The sequence below is a fragment of the Nelumbo nucifera genome, chromosome 8 (assembly GCF_055504915.1).
Source record: "Nelumbo nucifera cultivar China Antique chromosome 8, China Antique-T2T, whole genome shotgun sequence".
NCBI classification, from domain to species: domain Eukaryota; kingdom Viridiplantae; phylum Streptophyta; class Magnoliopsida; order Proteales; family Nelumbonaceae; genus Nelumbo; species Nelumbo nucifera.
In genome coordinates, this window is record NC_142656.1 from 31,512,227 (window position 1) to 31,526,175 (window position 13,949).

Consider the following 13,949-nt stretch of genomic DNA (forward strand, 5'->3'; position numbering starts at 1 on the left):
TAGGAACAAGAATTTGTATTGTGATTTTCATAAGGATCACGGTCACAGTACCGAGAACTATAACAACCTCTACGACGAGATTGAGGAACTTATCCGTCGCGGATACTTAAAGAACTTTGTACAAAAAAGTAATAAAAATCAGGTAGATCGACAAGGGGAGCAGAGGAGAGATGCTCCCGAGTCTAGTAAGAGACAGAATGAGCAAGGACCACCGCCCGAAGAAAGGCCTGTCCGCAGAGTGGTCAACACGATCACCAACGGATCCATCGTCGCAGGTTGCACCTCGGCAGCTGGCAAGACCTCGGTTTGTGAATTGGAGCGTGAAGGGCAGAATCTGCGAAAGCGCCCGCGGACCCCATATCTTTTACCGAGGATGATGCATGAGGGGTCCAGTATCCCCACGATGACACGTTAGTCATCAGGATGAAGATCAACGACTTTGAAGTTAGACGCGTCTTGGTGGATTCAGGAAGCTCGGTCGACATCCTGTTCAAGAGCACCTTTGACAAGCTGCAACTCTGGGAGAGTGACCTCCAGCCCGCAAGTACCCCCCTAGTGGGCTTCAGTGGAGAAGAAGTAAGGCCCCTCGGTCGAAACTCGTTACCTGTGGAGATCGAAACATGGCCCAGCATTGCGAGGTTCGGACACACCTTCCTAGTGGTTGTGGCGCCTTCCCCGTACAACGCCATCATAGGACGGCCCATCACTCACACGCTTCGTGTGGCGGTATCAACTTACTACCTGACAATGAAGTTCCACACGGACTTCGGGATAGGAGTAGCCTAGGGCGACCAGCTCGAGTCCTGGAAGTGTTACGTCGTGGCCCTCAAATGGAAGGCCAAGCTAGTGGAAAGCGTTGAGCTCGAACGACCTGTAGAGTATCCTGAAGAGCGAGCTACATCAACCGAGGGAGTGGCTCGTGTCCCGACTTCAGAAGATGACCCGACCAGGATGCTCCTGATCGGGGAAGCAGTCAGAGAACCTCTTTGAGCTCAGTTGGTATGTTTCCTACTAAAAACTTTAGATGTATTTGCATGGTCCGCGGCAGAAATGCTCGGCATAGACTCAAGAGTAATAACTCACAAGTTAAACATTGATCCCCTAGTCAGGCCCATTAGACAAAAGAAACGCAACCTCGCCCCAGAACGCTGGAGGATAGTCGACGAGGAGGTCGGGAAACTTCTTGCAGTCGACTTCATCACGGAGGTCTATTACCCGAGCTGGGTGGCTAACCCCGTTCTAGTAAATAAGGCTAACGGTAAATGATGCATGTGCATCGACTATACCGACCTGAATCGGGCCTACCCAAAGTACTGTTTTCCACTCCCCAAGATTGATCATCTAGTGGACGCGACCTCAGGGCATGAGTTGCTAAGTTTCCTGGATGCATACTCGGGCTGCAACCAAATCAAGATGGACCCCGCCGATGAAGAAAAAATGGCTTTCATAACCGAACTGGGCCTGTATTGCTATAAGGTCATGCCCTTTGGGCTAAAAAATTCTAAAGCGACCTACCAAAGACTTGTGAATCGGATTTTTGAGTCGTTGATCGGAAACAAAATTGAATGTTATGTAGACAACATGGTCGTCAAAACCCAATTTTCGGATTGTTTAATAAGTGACTTGCAATGTGTATTTGAAATCCTACGCAATTACAACATGAAACTAAATCCTAACAAGTGTGTCTTTGGTGTCACCTCGGGAAAATTCCTGGGTTACGTAGTTAGCCGACGTGACATCGAAGCTAACCCTGAAAAAATAAAGGCTATCCTGGACATGAAGCCCCCTCACAAGTTGAAAGAAGTTCAGAGGTTGAATGGCCGCATGGCCGCCCTGAGCCACTTCATGTCCAAATCGGCAGACCGTTGCCTACCCTTTTTCAAGGCAATTAAGAAAAGCAAAGACTTTGAATGGACCGAAGAATTCCAGTTCGCCTTCGACGAACTGAAGAAGTACCTGACCAGCATCCCGATTTTAACCCGACCTGAGGAGGGTGATGTTTTAATGTTGTACCTCTCCACGAGCGACAATGTGGTCAGCTCGGTACTAATAAAGGAAGTAGATCGGGTCCAACGTCCCATCTACTACGTGAGCAAAGTTTTGCAGGGAGCCGAAACTAGGTACCTAGAGATTGAGAAGTTGCCGTACGCGCTAATCACAGTAGCTCGAAAGCTTCGGCCATACTTTCAAGCCCACACAGTCATCGTTCTTACCAACCAACCCCTGAGACAGGTCCTGCTCAAGCCTGAGGTATCCGGAAGACTGACGAAGTGGGCTATAGAACTCAGCGAGTACGGCATCAGGTACGAGCCCCGAACAACAATCAAGGCCCAAGCCTTGGCCGACTTCATGGCGGAATGCACCTTCAACACTACAACCACCAAATCAATGAAGATTAAGTACGTGGGGGAAGCCTCAACCAGCGCAAAACTAGTCCAAATCAGAATGAAGTCGACCTGGGACGAAGAGCCCTGGATCCTTCACGTAGACGGTTCATCGAACCAACAAGGAAGCCGAACCGGAGTAATCCTGTACGGTCCGGGTGAAGTAAAACTAGAGTACGCACTCCGGTTCAAGTTCGCAGCATCCAACAAGGAGGCAGAATACGAAGCACTAATAGTCGGGCTCATGCTAGCAAGCAAAGTACAAGCGAAGCACCTCGTCATCTTCAGCGACTCGCAACTCGTGGTCAACCAGGTAACCGGCGATTACGAAGCTCACGACCCCACCATGGCCGCCTATCTGGCCAAGGCAAGGGAAGCTCTATGCGACTTCCAATCGTACTTCATCAAACAGATCCCAAGATCTGAGAACGCTGAGGCCGACGCATTATCCCGATTAGCCAGCACAAGTAGCAACTCCATGAGGACCGTGTTTATAGAGAACCTGCCCTCGGCCTAGCATTCTCGGGGGGGGGGGGGGGGGGAAGAGGAGGTAGCTCCTATTGTGCAAGCAGAGCCGAGCTAGATTGACACACTCACGAGCTACCTGCTGCACGGGACCCTCCCTGCAGATCGCAACGCAGCTAGAAGGGTAGAGCAACAGGCAGCCAAGTACGTCATGATAGACTGACGGCTATACCGAAGATCCTACACGCTCTCCTACTTGCGCTGCTTACGACCCTCAGAGGCCGAGCTCGTTCTCCACGACACTCATGAAGGGTTGTGCGGCAGACACTTGGGGGGCAGGGCCCTCGCCCAGAAAGCGTTACGGCATGGATATTACTGCCCATAATGAAAGCAGATGCACTTGACCTGGTAAAAAAATGTGATAAATACCAGAGGCACGCCAACATCCATCATCAACCCGCTGCCGACCTGAAGTACCTCACTAGTCCATGGCCCTTCACATAATGGGGAATAGACATTCTTGGACCATTCCCGCCAGCGACAGAACAAAGGAGGTTCCTAGTGGTAGCAGTGGATTATTTTACAAAATGGGTAGAGGCAGAACCCCTAGCGACAATCACAGCTAGAACGGTGCGAAACTTCTTCTGGAAGAACATAGTATGCTGCTTCAGACTACCCCGAATACTCATCTTCGACAATGGCAAGCAGTTCAGAGATATCAAGTTTCAAGACTGGTGTGCCGCGATGGGGATACAACAGAACTTTACCTCGGTGGCACACCCCCAAGCAAATGGGCAAGCGGATGTCACGAACAGAGCCATACTCCGCAGACTGAAAGCCCGCTTAGCCTGAGCTAAAGGACTATGGGTAGATGAATTGCCTAGCGTACTATGGGCCTATTGAACTACCGTCAAGACCGCCACAGGTGAAACCCCTTTAACCTTACCTACGGCACAGAGGCAGTATTTCCAGCCGAAATCGAGGTACCTACGTTATGCTTGGAAGTATACGACAGAGAAACGAACGACGATAAGCTCCTTACCAACCTCGACCTGATAGAAGAGGTACGAGACCTCGCATACATCTGGACCGCGGCCTACCAGCAAAAAGTAGCCTGGTACTATAACAACCGGGTCAGGAAGTGACACTTCCGTGTCGGCGACCTGGTCCTTCAGAAAGTAATGGTGCCTGAGCCTAGCATAGTTAAGCTCGGACCGAACTGGTAAGGTCTCTACCGAGTAAAACGGGTGCTCAGGGAAGGTACGTACAAGCTCAAAACGTCGGAAGGGAAGTAAGTACCTCAAGCTTGGAACATCAGTAATCTAAGGCAATACTACCTGTGACCAATGAACCAAGGGACGGACTGAGAGTCGCTCCCAGAAAGCCTAGGAGTGGACGAGCTGCCCCCAAAGTCCAAGAATTGACGAACTCGTCACTATAAAAGTCCCAGTCGCCTCTACGGCATGAGCACCAAAGCCCCAGTCGCCTTTATGGCATGGGCAAAGCTTAGGAGTGGACTCCAAGTCGCTCCCAGAGCCTAAGGGCCAAGGTGCCGAACTGATAAAGACCTCGGTACCGTATAAGTCCCAGTTGCCTCTACGACATGAGCCAAGCTTAGGAGTGGACTCCAAGTCGCTCCCAGACCCTAAGGGCCAAGGTGTCGAACTGATAAAGACCTCGGCACTGTATAAGTCTCAGTTGCCTCTACGGCATGGGCCAAGCTTAGGAGTGGACTCCAAGTCGCTCTAGAGCCTAAGGGCCAAGGTGCCGAACTAATAAAGACCATGGCTCCGTATAAACCCCAGTCGCCTCTACGACATGGGCAAAGTTGAGTGGACTCCGAATCGCTCTCTGAGCCAAGGGATACAACACTGAGCTAACAGAGACTCCAATGCATAAGACCTTGTTGCCTTGCTACTAGAATCGAAATTGTAGACAGCTCGGGCATGAACCCTACGATATCTACACCACCTCGGCAATGATCATAGTCCGGGTCCGTCAGGGGTCCAACGTGCAAATGAGTGGCTTGTATGCGGATAACTCGAGGTAAGAAACTTGAAGAAATTTCGCAAAGGTTACCCTTACTCGTTAGCAAGCTTGGTAGCATAATAACTCAGGGTAGCCCACGCAATTCAGAACAATGATCCCTACTTCGATTACCCTCACTTGTTGCCAACTCAGTAGCTCGACGGCTCGGGTAACCGATACTTGCGTCAAATCAAGGAAAAGATCACTTTGAGCAAAAATATTTCATTAAAAGGTCTATTTTACAAGAAAATCGGGCTCAACAACCCAGGAAAGTACATTCACAACTCAAAAAGAAAAGAACAGGAAGACATCATATGGAGGGATCCACCACTTCCTCCTCGTCGTCGCCCTCCTCTTCTGATGAGTCGGGCTCCTCGTTCACTGCATCTCCTGCCTCCGAAGGCAGGCCCTTCATAGTAACAGCCCCGAGGTCAAGGTTAGGAAACTCCCGCCGAACCAGGTGTCTACAGAGCTTAAACCCAGAACGGTAAGAGCTTGTCCCATACTCGACCTGGAGATCATGGAATTCTGAGGACTCCTTGAAGTGATCCACAGCCTTAGCCCTCTCTTCCGACCAAGCCTCCTCAACAGCGATGTCAAAGGCCCGGGCTCGCTCCTGGATCATGGCTTTGAGGCTCTGAATCTTCTGATGGAGCTATGCCCTCTCCTCAGCCACCTTCGCAGACTATTCCTCCTCCCTCGCAGCCATAATAGAGACCTGCTCCCTGAGCCTGGCGTTATCCTCGGTCAATGAAGAGATTTGCCCCTCTTGCTCCATGATCATCGCTTTCTGGGCTTCATTTCCCTTCTTCGCCCGAAGTACTTCACCCCGAGCTGAGCCTAGCTCCCGATGGAGCTGTCGTGCCTCCACCTTGGCATCCCGAGCCTGACTGGACTGGATCGCGGACTGACACACCAGCGCATGAAGGGTAGAGTTCACCTGCCAAAAGAAAAATTGAGGTAAAAAAATTGACAAAAGAATGAAGTACTTACGATCATGTAGTGAGTGGAGTCCATCCCTAGAAGCCGCCTCGGGATGATGTTGGCCCATCGCACAACCTCATCCTGCACCGTGAGCACGTGGTTCGTGATGCTCTGCTCGTCTGCAGTAGGAGTGAACTCTAATTCGGTAGCAGACTCCTCTAGAGGTAGCTCAAGTTTGTCCTCTGACCCCTGGGAACGAACCTCCTCGTCACCATCCTCTATAATCTCCACCTCGGGGACCGCGGGTTGGGCCTCCTCGGTTGGGAGCTCGGTAGGATTTGGCCCTGCGACTTGGGCCTCGGATGCCCTGGACATTGAAGCTTCGTCCAAACACGACCTCTTTGCTACCCTCTTCTTCCCCTTTCAGGAATTCATCAGGAGGCTCCGTGCGTCGACCTCTGGCATTGTAGCTGCAAAGAGCAAGAAATAAGGTTAGCACGAGCTATCAAAACGTCAAAAAGGAAAAAACCCAAAGTGACCTACCAGGACTCAAACCGGCCTGCACGAGCTTATCTTCGATAAGGTACTCCGCGCAGATAAGACCGACCTCTGCCCAGGACTTAAGCGCCTCCCTCATCTTTAGGTCTAGCCTGACACCAGGGTCCTGAATAGCAGCCCTCTAGTGAGTTGGAAAGGTCCACCCCTTGGGATTATGGACCACAAAGTAGTATTGTTTCTAGGCCGGGATCTTATTGGGTAGCTTGTGAAGAAGCTTGTAGCCCGGGTGGGGGGACAAGTAGTAAGATCGCTTGTGTGCAAGGGCACCACGGGAAGCGTTCTTTATAGACAAAATTGAGGAAACATTTTCAAGGTTAAGGGGGAGACAGTACTCATGGAAAAGGGAGATAGTCCCTACCACATTTCGAACAGAGTTCGGGTGTAGTTGGTTTACGGTAACAGTGAAAAGCTTAAGGACCTCAACGATTAACAGGTGCAAAGGAAGACGAAGACCAGCCGCGAGCTGTTCTTCAAGATTACGATCTCATTATGATCGTGCCCCCAAGGGAAGTTACCTAAAGGGAGACGATAGGAAAGCTCCCTCGGGAGTTTATACCAAAGTACCAGAGTCCAGAGCCTATCCAAAGTCATGGAGGAGGAACCGAAGTTGTCTGGCTCCCGACCTCGGTGAGAAGTGGATGCCAAGTTATTGAAGGCCTCCCGAGCCTCTGAGGGAGACTGACCCTCAGGAAGACCATGGGCCACCCTAAGCCCAAAGTAGCCTCGTCTCGGCTACTGACTCGAGCCGAGGTACCCACCTCGGCCTCATCTAAAAGGCTATCAAAACTAGAAGACATAACTACAACCAAACTGAAATGAAAAGCAAAGAATGACTTACCAAAGAAGGATGACCGGACTGAAGAAGCAATGCGAACTAGGAAGACCCGAGCTAACGAAACTAGAGCGTGACCTCAAGTCGAAGGCAAGAGCTTTTGGTGTGAAAAATGAGTCTCAGAACCTCCTATTTATAGCCACTGTATCGAAAAAGCAACGGCCCAGATCAAGGCAATCTGATGGTTCACAAGAAAACCGGCTGCACGACCCTCGAGACCAAAGACAGTTTAGCGCATTTTTTGGCGTCCGCGGGACTTATAGTTCGTGTGACATCCGCGCGTAAGCTATACGCGATCTGACGGGGCAGCCTGAACTCCGAGCCAAATCCACTCGTCACATCATGAACTCCCCGCACCAAGTCAGAACCCCTAGCTCGAGGAGTGGGGGGCAATTGATGAAGGGTGATTTGGCCCGACCTCATAAGCAGGCGACACGTGTACGTGACTCGACATAAATGGTAACTCAACATGAGAAAATCGGCACGTGGACATGACATGACATAGAAGACAACTCAGCAAGTATCAGCTCGCTTCTGAACGAGCTCGGGTACAATAATGTCCCGAGTTGAAGATACTTCGGGTCAAGTCCATCCCAGTTCGCAGACTAAAACAACCAAGTTCACAGCAGACCAGGCTAATAAGCCACCTCGGAGACAACTCACCTTGGGTAAAATCACCTCGGCATGCCATCAGCAGCTCGACGCAAGTAGCTCGCCACAAGATAGCTCGCTATAGGGTCCATTATCAAGTAACCCTGAGCCCCGTGAGAAGCTTCCTGTCTAACAACCGTACCTGTCAAACCTGAAAGTTGCACCCACATCCCTTGCCTAGCGGCGCATCACCTGCCAACTCTGAGGACTGCACTCATTGTTTCTCACCTGGCGGCATCGTGCCTGCCAACCCCGGAGGTTGTCCCCTGCCTGGCGGAACCGTACCATAAAACGTTCGCATTAACCCACCTGCTCCCCAGTCCTGACGATAACGGCCAATCACTCCAGAGCGTTACCTAACAACAGATCACCGCGGCAGAGATTTGGGATCAACCCCTCAGAAACCTGCCATAATGTTAGTATATAAAGACTCCAACCCCCCAGGGGCCAAGGTATCGCATATTCACCACTCTCTAGCTTTCTCATCTTCTTGCAAACTTATTATTCTCCAGCTCGCAGCCGAATACTAACTTAAGCATCGGAGTGTTCCCACCGGGTGAGCAACCCCGGGTTCCTTCATTTTTCTTCGCGCAGGTATCTCTTGCCAGATGTCAGCTAGAAGTTCAATCGCTTCCAGATAAGAGTGGCTGCATTGTGCATCATCACGGATGACACCTAATGAACTGTGGGAACGGCGTGAAAAGGGTCTCTTGTAACCAAAAGTTTGCACCCGGGCACCGATGCAAACGTCTTTCTTGTAATTGAAGGATGTTGGGAGTAAGAGGACGGAGATGTTGAGATAGAAATTGAAGAAGAATCAGGTGACACACCCGGACTTCATTCCATCTCTGCTTCTCATGCACCAAGAATTATGAAAATTGATGGCAAAAAGGTGATAGTTCTCATCGTCTTAGGGAGCACACATAATTTTCTCAGTCCGCAACTCTCTCAACGGGTTGGGCTCTCATAGTTGGAAAATGCACGGGTGTGAAATTGTATTTACAAGGGGAGCCAATGTTGTTGGATTTTTACCTCTTACCATTAGATGGGTATGAGGTGGTATTAGGGACCCAATGGTTATCCACTCTCAGTCCTATATGGTGGGATTTTAAAGGGTTGCAGATGCGGTTTTGCTTAAATGGGAAGGAGGTTACATTGCATGGTGTGCAACCATTAATTAAGACCCATGAGCACAACTACGAGAAGGCCGTTAGGAAGAACGAGAAAGGAGTAATGTTACAGCTACGCAGCACACAAGCCAATTTCACTACGGCGGGTTTTGCAACAGTTCAAGGACGTGTTTAGTGAGCCACATGGGCTTCCTCCTGTCAGAGCCCATGATCACAGAATCACCCTCACACCTGGAGCTGGACCAGTCTATGTACGTCCATACCCATACCCACATTATCAAAAGACAGAAATTGAGAGAATCGTTGCAGAGCTTCTAGCATCTGGCATGGTTCTCAACCCAGTTGCAGTCCTTACTCTTCTTCAGTGATTTTAGTAAAAGCAAGATGGCACGTGGCGTGTGTGTAGATTATAGTGCATTAAATCAGTAAGGGTCGAAGATAAATTTCCCATTCCAATCATAGATGAATTATTTGATGAATTACATGGTGCTAATTATTTCAGTAAGCTGGACTTTGAGGTCAGAGTACCATCATTAAATGACATTTTTAAGAATTACCTAAGGAAATTTGTCCTAGTTTTTTTCGATGATATTTTGATCTACTGCTCCTCATGGGACCAGTATCTCCAACATTTAGTTGCTGTCCTTGGCACTCTCCAAACCCTACTGAAGTCAAGTATCTTGGCCATATCATCAGCCATGTGGGGTGGCAGTAGATCCTGACAAAATTGCAGCTATGGTGGAGTGGCTGAAACCTAAATCTCTCACGTCCATGCATGGTTTCTTGGGTTTTACTGGGTACTACCGAAAATTTATAGAAGGGTATGGACGCATTGTTGCACCGCTGACAAACATGCTTAAGAAGAATTCATTCACCGATTCCAGAATCAGAAGCAGCTTTTCAAGTTTCAACAACTCAAGGAGTTGATGACCCGAGCACCCGTCTTAGCTCTACCCGACTTCACTAAAACCTTTGGATGGCATTCTCTAGAATCGAAAAAACAATAGTGGAATGATCAGAACAACTTCTGTTCAAATGTCTACCACCATGGAGTCCGCATTTTGTGCACTCGTGGGTGCACCGGACGCATGAACCCGCCAATGAGTCATCCCTGAAAAACAGGGTAGCATTAACGAAGGTTGCCGTTAATTGAATGTCTGACGCAAAAAGACAATGAAACCCCTCCCAATCCCGGTCTTAATTTGAACTTTGAACCATGTCACCTATTTTCTCTTTTCTCCTCCTCGAACCCTCCAACTCCAACACATCGGAGAGCACACGACACCGGCCACCGTTCATCTGTCATCAACCATCGACGGCGAGACTCCGACGCTGGTACATAGAAGGCATGCTTTTCTTCTTCTTCTTCTTCTTCTTCTGGAACAACAAACAGGGGTTCTGCCCCTTCTTTTTCTTTTTTTGGAAAAAAAAGCAGGGGCTCCGCCCCTTCTTTTTCTTTTTTTGGAAAAAAAAACAGGGGCTCCGCCCCTTCTTTTTCTTTTTTTGGAAAAAAAACAGGGGCTCCGCCCCTTCTTTCCTCCTCTTCCTCTCCTCTCCTTCTTCTTCTTCTTCTGGAACAAAAAGCAGGGGCGTAGCCCTTTTACTTTTTCGGCTTTTGGAACAAAAACAGGGGCTCCGTCCCTTCTACTTTTTCTGTTTTCGAAATAAAAACAGGGGCTCCACCCCTTCTTCTTTCCTCCTCCTCTCTTCTTCTTCTTCTTCTTCCAAAAGGTGTTCCTTGTTTTTTGTTTTGAACAGGTCGAAGGTGATCTGGAGCTCAGCTAACACCAGCGGCCATGTGTGATGTTTTGAACAGATCAAAGGTGACCTGAAGCAAGGAACACCGCAAGAAAAAGAAGAGGAGATGACCGCCGATGGACGATGGCCGTCGATGGAGACAGGGTTCAAAGTTCGAACTAAGACCGGGACTGAGAGGGGTTTCATTGTCTTTTTGTGTAGGTTCAACCCCACACTCCAATTAACTGCCACCTTCCCGTTAACGTTAGTGTTATTTTTCACAGACGACGTGGTCATCTCTGATTGGCAGGTTCATGCGTCCAGTACACCAACAGGTGCAGAGAATGCGGACTCACCACCATGTACCGGAAAGCCGAATCGGATTAACTAGTATTTTGTCCAACTAAGCCCATATACTATCAATGCCCTCTCTACTGTTACACCAAGTGAAGCGGTTCCCAATATAACCAAATAACTAATGTCAACCAAACCAACCTGCTAAACTGCAACAACAAACTAAAACATGGACTGAACATCTGCCCCATGACCACCAATCTTCTATCATTAGCGGCCAAAAGAGACTTAAAATCCCCTTCTTGATCAACCTATTGATGTTCCTTTTTGTAGTATTTTCATGCTTGAATTTCTTAGGTTCTATTTGGAAAGAGTATAAATACAAATATGTACAGGACAAATATATACAAAATGATACAAAATGTAGGTTTTGCATTCTACAAATTTACATTTATACTCTTTCAAACAGAGCTTTAGGAGCATCTTTATTGGAAAGATTAAAAGTGATGTTGAAATGTGAAGCTTAGACAATTGAATCAAGTAATGCTTCCATTTTGTTTTTATCAACAAGTTTACTTAACATAAATATAACTCAAAAAATCTTACTTAGATTAATTACAAACTTAACACACTATTAATACTCCTAATGAGTTTATTATCATCAAAACACATAAGATCAACATTCTCCCATTTTTATGATGCCAAACCATTGATGAAAATGATAACAAACAATTAAGCTTAAGAAAAGAGTACCAAATCAATGATGCACAAATAATATAAACTATTCAACAAGACATAATAGATCATTCATTAATGAGTATAAAAGCATGAAAATGGCCTTATATTTTAGCAATGATGCTTAAGCTGTATCATCATTATATAAACAGTTAAGCTTAATCAAATAAATAGATGTAAACATTTAAGCTCATGCAACCATATTTTATATTTGCGACCGATCCTTATTCACTTTTGATGTGGTAACACGGTTAGAGTTGTCAAGAGACTTCAAAAGTCCAATACTTGATGTTATTATTTCAGATCCGGATGATCTATTTACATAATGAATTCAGATTTTACAATTTGCATTGGATTAATAATTAAATCAGATGTGAATTTAACCTCATCTTAAAGTCGTATATTACTTTGTAATATATAAATAGAAGAATATATAATTTTATATATTAAAGGACTCATAGAACTCTCTTCACATCATGTCCTGACTCTGTACATTTAGAATATTTCTCGTACTTGTATTTATTATTGATAGAGAGATATACATAATGGGATGTGACCGACAGCCACTGTCTGTGAGATCGGTGTGAGGACCGCCTAGTGAGGAGCAGATCCCAACTTCAATGCACGAGGCTCCAAACTCGAAGTGGATAAAATAAAACGGTCGTTGGAATTCATGTTATTTCTCTTTGTGGCGCCAAATACATGCCGGGCAGCTGCGCACGATAAGGCCGAAGAAAGCAATAAGCCATGGCGCTCTGTAACCGCAGTACGGAGCTCTTCCTCCCTAAGCGATATTTCTGGTCGTATCGCCCTTTCAATAGAATTTCAAACCCTGCAATATCTTTCTTTTCCTCTAAAAGGATTTCGACTTCATTCTCTCTTTGTTCTCGGACAACTTCTGAGGAATCTTTTGATGGAGAGAATGCAAAGGATCAACCTAAGAGGATCTCTAAACAGTCGTCGTGGGAGGCGAAGGATTCGCAGGGGAGGGATTATCTCTATAGGCTGGGGAAAGAGGCAGATAACATGAACATTGCTGTGGGAGCTAAGGCAGGGATCATCGATGATCTTTTCGTAGGAACCTTCCTCGGAAAAGATTGTAAGTTTTGATTGAGAAGAGAAAGGAGCATTTGAACTTCTTGGTTGATCGCTTGAACTTAGTAACTGTTTTTCCTTTTGTTTATATATATTTGCAGCGGATATTGTGTTTGATTACCGGCAAAAGGTGACTAGATCGTTTGAGTATCTTCAAGGCGATTACTACATTTCCCCAGTTTTCATGGTGAGATTCATTTTGATTCTTTTTCTTTGAATACGTCTTCAAATTAATTCTTCATTGTTGTCTATAGTGAATGCGCGATAAAAATTCAATGAGGATGCATTTGTTATCTGTAATCAGGGTTAGTGGGACTATTTTTGTTTCCAATAAAAGTTTAATAATACAATCAAGAATAGTAGTATTGAAGTACATCTGATGAGAAGAAACCAAACTTTTTTCTTTTTGAATGAACGGGGAAGAAGCCAAACTTTAGAATACCTACTTAAGTTCTAGACAACTAGGAGCAACTTGTAGTTTAGTGTTTTGTTTGAAGGACAAGCTCCATAGAATAAGGGAGGTAAAAGATTGCACTGGTTATTTTATTTATTTTTTAATTATTTATGAATACAGTTTACTAAGCCAAATGTGGGAAGAGAACTAAGAAAAATGTTCTTAAATTGCAACCGACCAAAAAGGGACTATTGTAGATGAGATTAATTTGCGTCTCCCTTGAATGGTAGTGGTCTGACAATAAATCATTGGGCTGAAATTGAATGAGTATTGTTTGATATTTTATAGATGGTATGATCTTTACAACTAATATGTTTTTGGTACTTGAAAATACTCCCAAAATTTTAGTTATTTATGTAGATATTGAAATGGAAATGATACCTCTGCCTGAAGTTCAATTATAACTAATGATATGATAAATAATCAATTTTGAGTTATTCTCTTTAATATTAATAATATCTTTGGGACTTAACAGCATTTTAAGATTTCCACTTACTAGGCATAGACATCAAAACAAATGTTGTGGGGGTGTATGTTAGGAGGTAGGTCAGAGAGGAGTAGGCATTCTTGTGAGGATTGATGTAATTTTGACAACATAAGTTTTGGGTATGCATTATTTTTATTGGTGAATTATGCTAGAAAGGGCGTTCTTGTATATATGT

General features: G+C 46.2%; 1 protein-coding gene across 1 annotated transcript in view; it reads left to right on the top strand.

The window, feature by feature from the left end:
- Positions 1-9,819: 9,819 nt before the first annotated feature.
- The window catches only part of LOC104603145 (P-loop containing nucleoside triphosphate hydrolases superfamily protein), a 99,511-nt gene continuing 95,381 nt past the window's right edge, over positions 9,820-13,949 (top strand). Inside the window, exons 1-4 of the mRNA XM_088892924.1 lie at positions 9,820-10,318; positions 10,731-10,927; positions 11,020-12,837; positions 12,935-13,020. Of these exons, the coding sequence (XP_088749050.1) occupies positions 12,486-12,837; positions 12,935-13,020 (438 nt within the window). The 5' untranslated portion in view covers positions 9,820-10,318; positions 10,731-10,927; positions 11,020-12,485. The remainder of the gene's footprint in view (positions 10,319-10,730; positions 10,928-11,019; positions 12,838-12,934; positions 13,021-13,949) is intronic.